General features: G+C 39.6%; 1 protein-coding gene across 8 annotated transcripts in view; it reads right to left on the bottom strand.

Moving 5' to 3' along the window:
* Positions 1–5,766: 5,766 nt before the first annotated feature.
* Positions 5,767–18,038, bottom strand: part of MTBP (MDM2 binding protein) — an 88,809-nt gene continuing 76,537 nt past the window's right edge. For 6 of the 8 annotated variants that reach the window (XM_051844784.3, XM_002710755.6, XM_089335642.1 and 3 more), the window contains 5 exons: positions 14,620–14,886; positions 12,580–12,832; positions 11,172–11,285; positions 6,623–6,688; positions 5,767–6,047 (listed from right to left, as the gene is read on the bottom strand). In XM_051844784.3, coding sequence (XP_051700744.2) covers positions 6,009–6,047; positions 6,623–6,688; positions 11,172–11,285; positions 12,580–12,832; positions 14,620–14,886 — 739 coding nt within the window. In that variant the 3' untranslated portion in view covers positions 5,767–6,008. Of the gene's footprint in view, positions 6,048–6,622; positions 6,689–11,171; positions 11,286–12,579; positions 12,833–14,619; positions 14,887–18,038 lie in introns of those variants that run through there. The other 2 variants (XR_016235919.1, XR_016235920.1) reach the window with 2 other exon arrangements.

Here is an 18,038-nt window from a genome sequence, read left to right as displayed (position 1 = left end):
CTGGCAAATCTTTAATTGTTTAAGCCTACCTTTCCCTGTTAAACATGTTTTTCTGACTGATTTGTGACGGTTCTTTTATGTTAAGGGTATTGGCCCTATGTCAGTTTTGTTTGCGGTATTCTGAAATTTTAGTTTCTATGCAAATTTACCACCACCTTCTTTATAATTTTTTCCAAATAAACAAATTTGCTTAGTGCTATACCATACTTACGCTGAAACCAACACTTAATGCTTTCAGAAATTGTTTCTAGGAGTTCCATGAAGTTGCTGATTTGAAATGCTTTGCCTGAGTTTTTCACTGTCATAGGACAGTGCAGTCAGTGGATGTTCAGATACCAAGAGGTCAGCAAAATTGTCTTTTAAAATATTATACCAATAGGTTTTTTTAAGTGGAAATTCACCCAACCAGACTTATAAACATTTATAATGTGGAAAGGTTAGACATGACGATTTGAAAACATATGGCTAAGGCTATGTCCTGGCGTGGTAGGTAAAGCCACCACCTGTGATGCCGGCATCCCATCCAGGGCCAGTTTGTGTTCTGGCTGTTTCACTTCTGACCCAACTCCCTGCTAATGTGTCTGGGAAAGTAGCATTAGATGGACTGAGTCCCTGGGCCCTTGCACTCATATGGGAGACTCCAATGAAGTTCCCAGCTCCTGGCTCTGGCCTGGCCCAGGCTGGCTGATGTAGCCGTTTGCAGAGTGAACCAGCAGATGGAAGATCTCTGTCTCTCCCTCTATTTTTTTTCAAATAAAATAATATTATATATATATACACACACACATATATACATATACACACGTGTGTGTGTGTATATATATGCGTGTGTGTGTGTATATATATATATATATATATATAGCTGGGAACTGAGTAATATCATAGGAAAGTCTTGTAGCCTCAATTTTCTTTTCGTTAAGGATAATAATAACATTTGTTGAAGGCTAACTTACTTCCAGTCATTATGCTAAGTATTTTACTTAATTATAGTAGCCATAGGAGAGATATCTCCCATTATATAAAGAAATTGAAGTTTAGCATGAGTAAGTAAATTTGTTAACATCCAGTGTCACACAGCTTGGAAGTTTGAAGAAGCATGGGAACTTGACTTGTTGAAGTATACTGTTACCCAAATATTCAATCTCTTCAAGCTCTGGTTTACACATCTTTTCATTTTCTTTCAAGGATCCTGATTTTCTACCATACTTACAGAGATTAAATGAGTTGGTTCACTCCCTAAATCCCACAGCAGTCTGGGCTGGGCTATGCTGAAGCCAGGATCCAGGAATTCTATTCTGTTTCCCACATGGGTGATAGGGACCTGAGTATGTGGGCCATCATCTGCTGCCTCCCAGGCACATTAGCAGGAAGCTGGATGAGAAACAGAGGCAGGACTCTATCCTGGGTGCTTTCCATTATGGGATGCAGGCATCCCAAGCAGCAGCTTAATTCACTATGGAATAACACCATCCTTTTGATTTATTTATTTTAGGATGTATGACTCATTTTGAGTTAATTTTCAAATAGGGTTGGAAGATGTCCAACTTTATTCTTTGGCATGTAGACATGCAGTTGTCCTAGCACTTTTTGTTGAAAAGACAATTCTCCATTGAACTTTCTTGGCACCACACACCTCATAAAATACTAAGGAAAACAGAGAGACCTCAAAACTGTCAAAGTTCAATGGGCATGGAGCAGGATAAGAAAACATTCAAAGTTGCAGGTGTGGACTATTATTATTGAAATATACTTCTCAGAAGAGTGAAGAATAATGGAATACCACTCCGAGGTAGCAGGTAACAGACCCTGATGAAAAAATGTCCTTGTCCCTCCAGTCCCAGCCTGGACTTCAGTCTGAATATGGACTAGTGCCTGGTCTCTTAATGCAAGTAAGTATCAGTTGCAGCTACCCTGCTTCTGCCTCACTACACTGTATATTGGGTGTATGTATTGCCATTCACTTAGTTTTTTTGGGTCCCAATAAATGAGTGAATTGTAGATTTTAGAAGCCACACCTTAAGAGTCTCTTCCCTATCAAAATCATGAAATAATGGCCACTAGCCTGTACTGAATAATTTGCATGTGGAAAGAATGAAAGTAATTGTGACAAGAAGGTAGAATGTGGTAAGTTAAATCTATCAGCAAAGTTCTGAGCTCCTCCTATCAGGAAACTGTCTATTTCCCTAGTCTTTCCATCTGTGCTGGCAGTGTGACTTGCTTTGACCAGGGCAGTGTGGCATAAATGACATCGTGTGAGTGGGAACCTAGGCCTTGAAAGATCTTGCAGCTTTTGTTTTGCTTTTGTAGAATTTTGCCCTGTGGGAAGGGGAACCACGTCAGCAAACTGGTCTAGCCAACTAGATGAGAGACCATAAGGAAGATATCTGAGGTACCCTACCTAACAGCCAGTACCAGCTGCCAGACATGTGAATGAAGCATCTTGGACCTTCCAGCTTAGCAGAAATGTCCCAGCTAAATACAGCCACGTAAGTGAGCAAACAAGGCAAGGAACTGCCCAGCCAGTCCACAGAATAATGAGAAATTATACATTGCTGTGTTGTTTGCCAACAGGTAGTGAGCTGGCTTGTTTCGTATACACTTGGGGTTACATTCACATTCAAATATTGAGAGCCAAGTGCAAAAATATTGTAAGAATTTCATTTATTAAAGGCTTTGATTTTAAGGAACAAGAAATAGCTGACTTTTTGGACCGAATTTACCTTTCCTGTGAGACCAGGGAAATTTTGTAGAGGCATTAGTCTCCTCCCCACCTGCTATGTGCAGGTTAAAATTATAAAGCAGAGAAGCTGCAATGAATGTGGTGTTATTGCAGGTCTTTCCTGGATATCGCCTTTGGGTTCTTGGGAGGAAACAGGCTTAATTCATGTAAAGAATTATAAGTGAAAGTTGCTGAAAACATAACTGGCTTTTTTTTAAAAACAAAGTTTTCTTTCAATATTTCCTGGCGTCGGTCCAAACCAAGTCAGAATTGCAGGCACAAGCCATGTGTGAGAGCTGGGCGGTCTCCGCCTCTAAGATTGGAGCCAGTGCAGTAGGTTTTGTCCATAGGTTACCTTCCCCTCACCATGGTGCCAAAGGCAATGGATAGAACGTGCATCAGTTCCCTTTCCTGCCTCTTGTCCCCACAGGACTTCCTTCCTTTTTAACATCCCCAGTTCCTGCTGCGATACTGTCTGAGACATGCTCACTATGTGGAGTCTTACACTGTAAGAAAAGGCCTTATTTATGTACAAGGAGAAAAATGGATAGAGAATAAAAGGCCAAACTAGAAGTTCCTGCTGCTTTCCGTTATCATTCAAATGTGATTCCATACCTTCCTGTGACATGGTTTAATCATTTTAATGAGGTATTATACTTGTTTCCCCTTATGAAATCAAATTTAGGGTAATTTAGAGGACTGTAGGTGACATGTTAATTGACTTCTGGTCACAAATTCAAATAGTTCTATTAAGATTTTTTAAACAGGTGAAAAATATTTGCTATCATCAGAGAACATTACCCATAAAAAGAATCATTCTTAAAACAGCATTTGCAAACCCACATTTAAGAACTTCAGTAATGTAGAAGGGTACTGAGGTCATTTTCATCACCTCTGGTCCCATTTCACTACAATAACTGAAGGAAGGGGCCTTTTATAATTTTATAAAAAGATTTATTTCTACATTTATTTCAAAGGCTGTGTGTGTGTGTGTGTGTGTGTGAGAGAGAGAGAGAGAAAGAGAAAGCTCATCCATGGGGGATACATTTTTTTTTTTTTTTTTGACAGGCACAGTGGACAGTGAGAGAGAGAGAGAAAAGGTCTTCCTTTGCCGTTGGTTCACCCTCCAATGGCCGCCGCGGCTGGCGCGCTGCGGCCGGCGCACCGTGCTGTTCGATGGCAGGAGCCAGGTGCTTATCCTGGTCTCCCATGGGGTGCAGGGCCCAAGCACTGGGGCCATCCTCCACTGCACTCCCGGACCATAGCAGAGAGCTGGCCTGGAAGAGGGGCAACCGGGACAGAATCCGGCGCCCCGACCGGGACTAGAACCGGGTGTGCCGGCGCCGCAAGGCGGAGGATTAGCCTACTGAGCCGAGGCGCTGGCCAATGGGGGATACATTTCAAGAATCCCAGTGGATGCCTGAAACCGTAGATAATACCAAGTCATACATATACACACACAATGATTTTTTTCCTATATATACAGAAACAAATTTAATGTTTTTTTCCATCTTCACTAATTACTTATTATGAACTATGGCCAAACTTTTGTAGTTTAATATGCAACAACAAAATTAGCATAAATTTTCTCCCTTCTCAGTTATACAGATAGAAGATTCCTTCTCACCAGAGATCTTAGCTCAGCATGTGATTTTTTTCCCCTTTCCTGATTAAGTGTAGAACTTTCACCTTTCCATCACCTGTAGGAAGCACTTTATGGCTTCTCTTTGGCATATCCAAATAGCCAACATCACTATTGTGCTTTGGGGACTTTATTAAATAAAATAATGTTTACTTGAATACAAGCGATGCAATCTCATGACAGTAGACTTTTTTTTTTTTTATAAAAGATTTATTTATTTATTTTAGAGGAAGACTTACAGAGGGAAAGAGAGAAGTCTTCCATCTACTGGTTCACTTCCCAAATGGCTGCAATGGATGGAGCTGAACTGATCCAAAGTCAAGAGCCAGGAGTTTCTTCTGGGCCTCCCGTGTGGATGCAGGGGGCACAAGCACTTGCACCATCTTCCACTGCTGGATGGGAAGAGGTGCAGCCAGGATATGAACTGGCGCCCATATGGGATGCTGGAGCCACAGGCAGAGAGACTTCACTTACTATGCCCTGATGGTAGACTTTATAACCAAGACAGCTAGTAAGTGAGTAGGAGAGGATAGTGTATACAACATGGATACACATTAGCTAAACAGATGATTAATATCCTGTGTGGGATTGATTTGGACAGCATGAGATTTCCTAACAGTACTCAGATTGGCATACAACTTATTTCTGTAATTTTCCATTTAATATTTTCAGACCAAGGATAACTGAAACCAAGGAAAGTGAAACTGCAGATCTGAGTGGAGTCGAACTGTATTGTTAAGTGAAAAAGCAGACTATGAATTAATACCCACAAACACATACATTGTATGGTCCCAATATTAATGTGTTAATATTATAGATGGGGGAACATTAGTATATTTTTTCTACTCCCTTGTATTTTCTAAATCTTCCAGATTTTTAAAATTTATTTGAAAGGCAGTTACAGAGATCTTCCATCTGCTAGTTCACTCCCCAAGTGGCCCCCATGGCCAGATTTGGGCCAGGCCAAAGCCAGGAGCTACTTCCAGGTCATCCATGTGTGTGCAGGGGCCCACTTGGGCCATCTTCCCCTGCTTTGCCAGGCACATTAGCAGGAAGCTGGATCAGAAGCGGAGCAGCTGGGACTCAAATAGGCGCCACAGGAGGCTGCTTAACCCACTATGCCATGGTGCCAGCTCCATCTTTCAGACTTTCTACCATGGGAAAAGATATTTTTTCTGGGAGTTAATACTTGGTTATTTTCATTATATCTTATTTTCATAATTTCTAATTTCATTCGAAATAAACAATAGTTATGAAAGTGAAAGCTATAGGACAGAGGACTATAAATTGGGAGTAGTCCAATAAACTATGCAATTGGGACACATAGGAAAAGTCTTTGGCAATGTACTGCTTAAGACTCAGTCATCCAAGTAGGCTTAACAACGACGACATATAACTCAAGAAGTAGACAATATTTCTATTTATTGTAATAAATAATGTAGTAAAATTTGTAAAACACATACAAATAACATTAAAATATGGTAAAATGTATAAAATAATTAAAATACATTAAAATTAAGCATTATCAAAACTATGAAATTCCTTAGAAATGAAATATTTTTAAAATGAAGTATTTTTCAAACTAAGGAATGAAGCAGTAAATAGCTCCACCGAATTTATAGTTGTCCTGAAGAGAATGCTTCTGTATCATTTCTTGCTTGTCTTTTCTAATACCCATTCAATCACCTAGGGGAGAAAAAGCAAATAAATCTGGTGCATTCCTATTGAAAATAAAAGTGATAAAAAAATATTGTGGGAACTTCAAAAGAGTATGGTAGAAAGTTTAACACACAATATATCTAAACCTTATATTTAAAAATACTATATTTGCTAAGTAACACTTTTTGCTACACTTCTAATGTGAGTACAATCTTGTTCTCAGAGGACAAAGTGAAGATTCTGCTTCTTTTTCCACTTGTATTGGAAAATACATTTTCAAAGGGTCACTCAAAAGAAATTAAACTGAACTTTGAAAGCAGCTAATCAAAATGGATTAGTTTTTTTCCAGCTCAATGGATTACTTTTATTTTTCTTTTTCTCTCAACATAATTTTAGAAACTCTTTTGTTAACAGAGCAACCTATTAAACACTCTTAAATACTCTGACAGAGTAAGTCTATTAAGTATATTAAAGAGTTTTCATAGGGTAAGAGTTGAAAAGACCAATCACTAAGAATTACTGTTTGTATAACTGCAGCAGAGCTACCCTGAAATAAAATACTAACTTAACTGAATATAGTTTCTTGGTGGTAATTTGTTTACCTGTACAGCATTACTGTTTGCTGTTTTCTTCATTTCTTCAAATAAACCCCTTGAAGTTTTAAGATCCTAAATGTAACAAAATACAGCATTCTGTAATTTGCATATTTGAGAACTATCAGTAAGTAAACTTGAGATTATCCTAAATCATTATACAAGTATCAATGTGATTAAAGAAATACTACCCCCAGAAATCAAGGTAACAGATTTAATGCCATCTTGGAAAAATAAAAATGCTCTAACCAAAATACACACACACACACACACACTTTCAATTGCACTAGACCTAATCTAAGCCTAATCCTCTACCATGAGCATCCACTGGTGCTTCATTACTCAAGAAATTAGTGTGTAGTCTGTACTTTTAAACTTTTTTCTTTTTGAGAGGCAGAGGAAATTGACACCAAATGTCCATAATGGCCAGGACCAGGCCAGCTGAAGCTGAGAACCAAGAATAAAATCCAAGTGTCTCACTCTGATGAGGGTGCCAGAATGAAATCACTTAGGCTATCTCCACTGCTTCTCAGGGTCTGTAACAGCAAGAAGCTACAGTCAGGAATCAAACCCAGGCACTTGAATAAATGGGCTCAGACATCTTGACTGGCACTGCTTGACCAAACACATGCCTTATATTCATTTCTTTTTTTTTTTTTAATTCATTTTATTATTTTTACTTGAAAGTCACAGTTACACAGAGAGGAGAGAGGGAGGGAGGGGGGGGGGAGAGGTCTTCCATCTGCTGGTTTACTCCCCAGATGGCTGCAACAGCCGGAGCTGTGCTGATCCAAAGCCAGAAGCTTCTTCCGGGTCTCCCAAGTGGGTGCAGGGGCCCAAGGACTTGGGCCATCTTATACTGCTTTCCCAGGCCATAGCAGAGAGATGGATTGGAAGTGCAGCAGGCCGGCGCCGTGGCTCAATAAGCTAATCTTCCACCTAGCGGCGCCGGCACACCAGGTTCTAGTCCTGGTCGGGGCGCCAGATTCTTTCCTGGTTGCCCCTCTTCCAGGCCAGCTCTCTGCTGTGGCCAGGGAGTGCAGTGGAGGATGGCCCAAGTGCTTGGGCCCTGCACCCTATGGGAGACCAGAAGAAGCACCTGGCTCCTGCCTTCGGATCAGCATGGTGCGCCAGCTGCAGCGCGCCAGCCGTGGTGGCCATTGGAGGGTGAACCAACGGCAAAAGGAAGACCTTTCTCTTTGTCTCTCTCTCTCACTGTCCACTCTGCCTGTCAAAAAAAAAAAAAAAAAAAAAAGGGAAGTGCAGCAGCTGGGTCTTGAACCAGCACCCATATGGAATGCTGGCACTACAGGCGGTGGCTTAACCCACTACGCCACAGTGCCGGCCCTCATTTCTAAGATTTTTATTTTTTTGATTTACTTGAAAGGCAGAGTTACAGGGGATGGAAGTAGAGCAGCTAGGACTTTAAGTGGTGTCCATATAAGATGCTGGCATCACAGGCAGTGCCTTAATCTGCTGTACCACAACCTTGGCCCCCAACCCTGTGATCATTTATATGTTTATTTAGGAAAAATATATTGCTCTCTCCCCCTCCCCTTTTTTTGGTTATGAAAAGGAACTGAAGTCTCCAATTTTTTAAAATTTAAAGACTACATCCAATTAGATTACAAAATTTTTAAAAATGTAATTATATTTATTTTTAAAGGCAGTTTGCTGCTTAACCTTTAAGTTATGCTCCACAGAAACAGCCACTTTCAGTTCTCTTGGTTGTTCCCCTTATTTCTACTTTCATGTTTCCACCAACCTGCTTCTTGTGCTACTTGGTGATTTAATCATCACAGACAGCGACTACTGATATCCGTGATGGTAATTGTAGATTCAGGTCTCACACACACCCTCTCTTCACTTCCTCTCAATTATAGTTGCACCATAATTTTTGATTAGGAAATAGTGCTTGCATTATTATATTAGGAAAATACTGTTGAACCCTGAGCTAATTATAATTAGTATATTAGGGTTATAATTTCTCTCACATCCGATGTTCTGTAAATTCTGTGCTAAACTACCATATTTTTTCATTTGCTTAGTTCTTCATGTATATAATTCTGTTCCACTTTGCCCCCCATATGCTAAAAACAGACTAAATAAATGTGCAAAATTCTTTTAAATATCAAGTATACTGGATCATCTCTCAGTTCAGTTCCTTCCAAAAGATTTTTTGACTCAAAGGGGTAAAATAAGTTTTTTTAGACCTTTTTTTTTTTTTTTAAAGATTTGATTTTATTTATTTGAGAGAGAGATATAGAGAAAGGTCTTCTGTTGTTTCACTCCCCAAATGGCTGCAATGGCTAGCTGAAGCTAGGAGCCTCTTCCTGGTCTGCCATGCAGGTGCAGGGGCCCAAGCACTTGGGCCATCTTCTATTGCTTTCCCAGGCCACAGCAGAGAACTGGACTGGAAGAGGAGCAACCGGGACTAGAACCAGCGCCCATATGGGATGCCAGCGCCACAGGCAGAGGATTAACCTACTGCGCCACAGTGCCAGCCCCTAGACCTATCATGTTTCAAAGAAACATCTTCACTGAACCCTCATACCTGACTAAATTCTAGGCAGGGAATATAGAATATTGAGTAGTCACTCTCTCAGAATTTAATGTATTTCTCTGTCTTCTAGCATACAATGCCATTCTGATCCTTGATTCTTTATATGTAAACTACATTCTCTCCAGGGAACCTTTCAAGAAATGTTCTATGGCAGTGATGTGGGATTCCGCAAGGAGGTGGCTTACTGTAGTGTTTACATTCCCGGGGCTGGACAAGCAGTGTGCCCTTCCCAGCAGGCTTGTATCCTTCAGTTCTGGGAAAATTTCTGCTTTATTTGAAAATTTTCTCTCCTCTGTTCCCTATTTTTGAAACTCCCAGTATCAGAATATTGATCTTCTAAATTAATCCTTCAATATTCTTTTTAGTGTTCAATGATTTTGAAACCTGGTTGTAATTTTGGGTGAATTTTTCATTTCCACTGTTTAGCCTTTCCATTGCATTGATTTCATGGAGTTTTTGTGTTCTACCCATTTTGGGAGAGGGCACAGCCTCTTGTTCTAGTTTCATGGATGCAATTATCTGGTCTGTAAGAGAATTACAGCTTTATGAAGCTTTAGTCAACTTTCTGTTCCTTCAGAGTTCCCTTTCTTCCTTTTTAATTTGGCATCACTTGTTAGAAACCTCCCTCAAAGTCTGCTAAATCTTGGCTGTTATATCACTTTAAAAAAAAAAAAAGGATTTGATTTATATTACAGGGAGAATTACAGAGAGAGGGAGAGACAGAGAGATCTTCCATTTGCTGGTTCATTCCCCGAATGGCTGTAACAGCCAGGGCTGGGTCAGGCTGAAGCCATGAGTTTCATCCAGGTCTCCCATGTGGGTGTCTGGGGCCCAAGGACTTGGGCCATCTTCCACTGCTTTGCCAGGCACGTTAGCAGAGAGTTGGATCAGAACCACAGCAGCCGGGACTTGAACCTGGCACCCATATGGGATGCCAGTATCAAAGGTAACGGCGCATCAAAGGCAGCGGCTTAACCTGTTATGCCATGACACGGGCCCCGTCATGTCACATTGAAAGAGATACTAAAAATCTTACTGGCAGTTCTGTTGCTGTTTACTGATGGCTATACAAGTTAGGTGGTGTGACAAGGTAGCCAACTGGCTTTTTCATGGCAGCCTCTAAATTTTCCTTCAGAGACTATTTCCTGCACTAGCACAGAGGTGGGGGAAAGAACCATGTGTAACATCATGGGAACGGGACATGCAGAACAAGTTCACGGTTCCCCAGTTCCCTTCGCAGATCTTTTTTTAATCCCCCTAGTTTCCACTTAACACCTTGCCTCTAATTTTTCTTGTACCACGTTGTCTTCAAATCCTAAGCACCTCACACATACCATCAGCCAAACTGGTATGGCCCTCCATGGTATTCCTCAAGGTAAGCATCAACAACATTCTAACTTCTTTGACCCTGCTCTGCCATGCTTCCATGCACTTTTTCGTGTTCAACAACATATATCATATAACTTTTTTGTTGCCACTTTTGCTTGTGTTTGCTATCCTTGAGATATTTTAGAAAAGAGGAACACAGAATGCATATGGTCCACAATTCTAACCAGAAACATACACATGACTTAAAAAAAATTCAAGTCAGAAACTGGATCTAATTACCATCCAAGTTTTTAGAAAACTGTCAGCTGAGCGGCTATTCTGCCCAATGTCTTACAATTAACTGATAATGGATCCGAAATTAGAAAATGAGTGTTTTTATGTTCAACCCAGCAGCATTCTGACTATATACTGTAATAAATTTACTGAATACTAACTAGTAATTAACAACTTAGACTTGTTGGGGAAACACACCAGTAAAAATGTACTTTTCTTATATAAGAGAACTAAAACTGTTTTGGTTTCAATTCTATCTCCATTTTTAAAAAAATCTGAACAAGGTCTATGTTATCAGTGTAAAACATCTTCATTTAAATAGTTTTTAGGTTAAACGGGAACATCAGAACATGAACTAAACTTTGCCACTAGTAAAGACAACACTGTACCTACCTTTAGGTAGAATTTAGAGATTTCAAAAAGACGCTGGCTGCATGCAGTAAAACATTCATGAGCCTCAGTTATACTGTGCTTCTTCAGGGTTTCAGTAACCACTTCTTTCAATATCTAGAATAGAATGTAACATTTGACTACTATGTCTTGGAAAGTGTACATGTATTTCAGCTTTAGAATTTAATTCTGTGTAGTACACATTCAGTTGTGCTAAAGATAGGTAAGATTATTAAGACAAAATGATTGAAAAGAACAGATAATCTGTAACAATGACATAGTTACACATGTCACAGGATTAATATATTTGCAGGAACAGACTGGCATATCTTAAAAGGATTCAAATAATGAGTTCCATATTGAAATCTGAGGATAAAATTTACACCAATAGGCATGTATTTGTGAGTTTTTTTTTAAAAAATGGAGAGATTTATTTTTATTTGAATAGCACAGTTACAGAGAGACACCCAGAGTGTTTCCAACAACCTGTTCACACTTCAATGGCAGGGGCTGGGACAGGCTGAAGCCAGAAGCCAGGAACTTCGTCTTCTAAACGGGTGGAAGGGGTCCAAGGACTTGAGCCATCCTCTGCTGCTTTCCCAGGCACATTAGCAGGGAGCTAGATTAGAAGTGGAGCAAGGCCGGCGCCGCGGCTCACCAGGCTAATCCTCCGCCTAGAGATGCCGGCACACCGGGTTCTAGTCCCGGTCGGGGCACCGGATTCTATCCCGGTTGCCCCTCTTTCAGGCCAGCTCTCTGCTGTGGCCAGGGAGTGCAGTGGAGGATGGCCCAAGTGCTTGGGCCCTGCACCCCATGGGAGACCAGGAGAAGCACCTGGCTCCTGCCATCGGATCAGCGCAATGTGCCGGCTGTAGCGTGATGGCCGCGGCATCCATTGGAGGGTGAACCAACGGCAAAGGAAGACCTTTCTCTCTGTCTCTCTCTCTCACTGTCCACTCTGCCTGTCCAAAAAAAAAAAAAAAAAAAAAAAAAAAAAAAACCTACATATAAACAGCTTGTTTAAAAAAAAAAAAAAAAAGTGGAGCAGCCAGGACTTGAACCCATGCCCATATGATTTGCTGGAGTTGCAGGTGGTGGCTTTACCCACTATGCCACAATGCCAGCCACAAATTTTCATTTTTATTATGGAAAATTGCAAACATATAAAAGTAGAGAGAATACAATAAATCTCTAACTTGATATATCAATAGCTTCACAGGTTAACTAACTTGTGGCTAATTCTGTAGCATTTATATCCCCAGTTACTTACCTCATCCTTCTAGTACTAAATTCTTTTAAAGTAAATTCTACATGTCATTTTATTCATGAAGTGTTTAGATATACATGTTCAAATCAAATAAAGGAATTTCTTCCCACATAGAACTAAGAAAGATGGGAAATAAATTATTACCCGTGTATGTTTCTGTGATCTGGACTCCTTAATTTGTCTAGATGGTTTTGATTCACGCATACTTTTTTGACCTGAACTGGCCTTCATAGTGACTTTTGGAATTTCACAGTTAGAAACTGGAACCAATGGATAAGTCACTGACAAGGAACGCTCAGCCCATGGCTTTCCAGATTTCACCATATGATGATGATGACGATTATTACTGTTACTTGTCTGAGAAAGAAGCGAATCTGAACTTTCACATTTCACAAGTCTATAGGAGAGAAAAGTCAAAAGTGTATGTGAATAAGCAATGAAATTCATTTTCTGTATTAAATGTTATTCATTCAAACAAATTCAAGAAAAGTAAAATTTCTTGCTTGTACTGCCTTAAATAAGCAATTCACATCATATTATAAAGTTGTTCCTTTAGTTCTACAGTGACTAGAACTCAGAAGCAAAGAACAAACTAGAATTTCAGTTAATAGGAAAAGCAACCAGTAATATTACTGAGCACAAATCCCCCAAATTTATAATTTCTCCAATAAATCAGCTGTCACATACCAAATGGTCTTTTTTTTAATTGTATGTTCATTTGTTAACTACTTAAACTTTTCTATTAGGAGAACTATAAGAAACCACAGCCTATATGTTGTTATTCCTATGCAACTGCCTGTGCAAATAGTGTTAAAATAAATACAAGTAAAACCATAAAACAGACTCATTTTAATCTAATTACATGTTCTTCAGTCAAGATACCAATTTTTCTTTTAAGATTAAAGTCTCTTAGCTTTCATTTCTGCTAAGCCACAGGCTACAGTGTGCTTTATTTTCCTGAACACATATCTTTTTATTGGTTACAGGTCAAAAATAAAAAATACAGTAAAAAAAAAAAAGTATCTCAAACGTTAATGGATTTGCTTTTTAGCTTTTTAGATATAAGAAGTATTATGAATTTATAAAGTCCTCATCAAAGTACCTTAGGTCTGCCACATCAGAAAAAATAATCTAATTTTTTTTTTTTGACAGGCAGAGTGGATAGTGAGAGAGAGAGACAGAGATAAAGGTCTTCCTTTTGCCGTTGGTTCACCCTCCAATGGCTGCCGCGGCCAGCGCACTGCGCTGATCCGATGGCAGGAGCCAGGTGCTTTTCCTGGTCTCCCATGGGGAGCAGGGCCCAAGCACTTGGGCAATCCTCCACTGCCCTCCCTGGCCACAGCAGAGAGCTGGCCTGGAAGAGGGGCAACCGGGACAGAATCCGGTGCCCCGACCGGGACTAGCACCCGGTGTGCCGGCGCAGCAAGGCGAAGGATTAGCCTAGTGAGCCGCAGCGCCGGCTCTAATATTTTTAACTGCACAAAAAAAATTTGAAAATTTTGTTGTCATGTTATGTCATATGTTTTGGAAGGTTTACATAATATTTTTGAAGTCTTGCTTTAGACACCAAGGAGCTAACTTTGACCAAAATTCTAGATACATAAATTTAATGGAAATTACAGTGTTTACTATAGAAACTTCTAATTTCTGATCAAGTATTTGGACACTTTATTTAGCTAGCCAAAGCATGTCTGAGAATTTGTGTAAATGTCTCATTATGCAGAGTTTAACACTGTAACTTATATGTGACCACTGGTTTGACAATGGTGTTTCATGGAACCTGCTGCTTGGAGGCAAGGTGGGCAGCTGACGGTGAGGGAGCAGGGAGGCGAAGCTATCGGGGAACCCCCATCTCCAAGCACCCTCTGCAACAGAGCAGTTGAGCCGCTTCACTGAATGGGGAGCTCTCCATTATTCCATGACTTAAAAACTTTACAATCCACTGTGCCAATGGACTCTCTATATTAGCATATAAAGCAAGGAACTTTTTTAAAATTCATTTTGTAGTCATTTTTTATAACTTATAAACAAAATCATCAACTGCTTATAGTGAAATACTTGCTGGTATGGAGGAATCTAAAATTCATCTAGAAAGTAACTTAAAAATATGAAAGACTAAAATGAAGAAAACGAGCCTAAAATGCTTTCTGTAAAGATACGGTTTTTGTGCACTTCATCTCGCACCTTTTGGGGGGATGAAGGCAATTCAGATCCTTGGCTCTCCGCTTCAGTCGGGATGCTTCGCTTCGGAGCTCATTTTGCAAAGCTTCTCCATCAGGGACGCTTCCAGACTCTGACAAAACAGCAGGAGATGGAAGAGGGCTCAACACAGCAGGTACTGGAAAGTTTTCTCGGGTGCAGGTAGTTTGAGTCTCATAACGAATGAGACGAGATTGAAGTTCGGAAAATTCCCCATCTCTTTCTAAAGCTTTTCGGTCATCCAAGCAGTACCTAAAATGAGGGAAAGATCATTAAAACAAAAGTCTCCAGGACAGCAACAGGCTTTCGCCTTTCAGTTAGCAAACAGCAAGACATTTACAAGCTCTTAACCTCCCTACAATTGTGGGAGGCTAAATGAACAGCCTACCTCTCCCACAAGATCAGCTGTTCTCCAGTTTGCTATAGGACAGGAAGAAGGTTAAAATATTTGAAGTACAATCTGATTTTTCTTTAACTGTTTCTGGGTAACAGATTAAGTTAATCCTTTGGCTTATTTTCAAAATAATACAGCTGCTAATGCTTTTTAAAAGTCTACCAACCTCTCATTTCTCAGCATGGCTGATACCGCACAACGTAAAACATTGGCTACTGGTAGGAAGGGCAAGTTTATTTTTGACACAAAGATTAAAAGGGTATAGATGTATTGTAAACTGCCTCACCAAACAACTCGGAACATTGTTTCTTTGAAAGTCATTCCCCACCTGACTAATTAACAAGATTTCAAACACTTCAGCTCTCTATCTGGCTTCTAGCTAAGTCTGATTCAGAGAATGAATGAAATGTTAGTGCTTCTGGACACAAAGAAATCTCATGTTGGTAAGTACAACAAACAAGCACAGCAGAGAAATCTCCAGCGAAGGGTGTGGCCTTGCCAAGCTCTTCATTTCCTCCTCTTTCTGCAGATGCATAAGGGAAACACAAATGGCCATACAAATGTGGAAGGGCAGGACTGAAAAAATTAAAACCTTTCTCTATTGTCTTTTTATCTGTGAAATTCTAAGGAGTTTCCTAAAATCAGATTTTTGAAGTTCAACTCCAAGAACTGTATTATTACCCAAATATCAGATTTCCTGACAGAAGTTTTAAGAACTTTATCTTTCCCTTGTTCTAAGAGTACAAACCATGGAGCCAGATGTCCTGGATGTAAATCTTGTCTCCTCTACTTATGTGAACTTGGCCAAATTACTTAACTTTATCTGTGCTACATTGCCTCGTGTATAAAATGATTTATACTACTTATCTGAAAGAGCCATTGTGAGAATGTGGGTACCTATTAAATATTTAGAATAAGTGCTGGGAACACGTGAGCAAAGCAGTCATGAAATGTATGCTGCTAGCACCAACATCGTCAGATTTATTTTCTACCACAACAAATCATATGCTAATAATATGCACCACTAATCAGAATTTAGTAGCATTTTAGTATTTTCCCTCTTATGTAAAGTGTGATCATCTTACTCGTAGATAATACATGGCTGAATGAGAACCATCTGAGGAGCTTTTAAGGAATACTACATGCCCAGGGTTCCTAATTTAATTGGTTTGGGGTGAGACCTAATCATGGACATTTTAAAATACCTAAATATTTATAAAGCATAATACTTTAAAAAAGCTGAATATATTAAAACAGAGTACAGCAGTGGTTGCCAGTAGGGAGAAAGGTAGAAGATGTAGGTCATGAGACACAATATTGTAGTTATGGGGCCGGCGCCATGGCGCACTAGCTTAATCCTATGCCTGCGACGCCCGCATCCCATATGGGCGCCAGTTCTAATCCTGCTTGCTCCTCTTCCAGTCCAGCTCTCTGCTGTGGCCTGGGAAAGCAGTGGAGGATGGCCCAAGTGCTTGGGCCCCTGCACCTGCATGGGAGACCAGGAAGAAGCAGTTGGCTCCTGGCTTCGGATTGGCACAGCTCTGGCTGTTGTGGCCATTTGGGGAGTGAACCAATGGAAGGAAGACCTTTGTCTCTCTCTCACTGTCTGTAACTCTACCTGTCGAATGAATAAATAAAAAAATCTTTTAAAAAATTGTAGTTATGGAGGATGAATAAATCTAGAGTTCTAATGTACACCATAAGGACTACAGTTAATAACATTGTATTGAATGTTAGAAGTTTGCCAAGAGAGGAGAGTTTGGGTACTTCTACTAAGAAAGAGGTAATTGAAATGGTATGTTAACTTACTGGACTACAGAAATCATTTCAAAATGTATGTGTGTATAAACACCATGTTGTATACCTAAAATACATACAATTTTTTACAAACTGCCTATGTCTCTCTTAGAGATAACTGGTTCCGAAAAATCTGTGATCTAACCACTTCAGTTTAACAGCTGAGAAAGCTGAGCACCCAAGTCAGAATACTACTTGACAATCTAGAATATAGAGTAAATTTAAGAACTAGGTATTTTCAGAAGGATTCTAGGTTAAAAAGAAAAGTGCAGTGCTTGATTAGTCTGTATATAGGACATTGTTGAGAGAAAAGATGTACATCTGATTCTCAAGTGAGTATTTTTTCCTACCCTAGGGTTCTGCTTCTAAGACACAGATTTTTTTCTTCCATTTTTTAACATCTCTTACTGACAGCTGTTCATCTCATCCCTACTACTGAATTATGTTCGCTGCACAGGTTGACTTTAATTTGTTTAAAATGATTATACTATGACTTACCATTAAGACAAAAAGTTATAAACTAGAAGGGAAAAAGAAACAGTAGCTGGTATATATTTGCCATTTTGTGAAGTAAATGTTTATTGTGGGATGAATGACTGCAATGCCGTATTTTCTTACAAAACAATTACCAAATGTTTTATGGGTCCTAAGAAAGAAAAAGATCTGTAAGATGATTAAGCTATTTTTGTTTTGTAACTAAGAAACAGACAAAATGCTGTCTGTCACACACCAGGGCATTGCCACCGAAGGCAGGAAAAATCGCCAAATCCCCTGAAACAGATGAAAGAAATTTCAAAGCAGCAGAAGCTGGTGTGACAGAAGGATTGTCACAGTATGATAGCAGAATTTAACTTTTTGTTTATGGAAAGAATGTTACAACCAATGGTTTTCTACTTCAGGATAAGGTATAAAGTGAAGAAACAACAGTGGTTGGCATATTTCATTTTGCCTTAGGAAACACTGATTTGCACCTGAGTAGTGACCATATTTCTTCCAAATATTCCTTTATGTCAGAGAAGAGGAAGCTGTTTGGAAGTTCTCAAGGCCCACAATAATACAGGAATAGAGAACTTTCTTTGCCGTTTCATATTTACATTAAAATTCCTTTTGAAGCTTGTTTCTACTCCATAAGCTATGCTGAACACACAAATAAATGCCCTCATATCATATTCATGTGCCCAAATTGTCTGGGAAAAACACGTTTCTAGATTCA

The sequence above is a fragment of the Oryctolagus cuniculus genome, chromosome 6 (genome assembly GCF_051225735.1).
Source record: "Oryctolagus cuniculus isolate XC-2025 breed Fujian yellow rabbit chromosome 6, ASM5122573v1, whole genome shotgun sequence".
NCBI classification, from domain to species: domain Eukaryota; kingdom Metazoa; phylum Chordata; class Mammalia; order Lagomorpha; family Leporidae; genus Oryctolagus; species Oryctolagus cuniculus.
The sequence above is the reverse complement of the archived record's forward strand: the minus strand, read 5'-3'. Positions and strand labels throughout refer to the sequence as shown.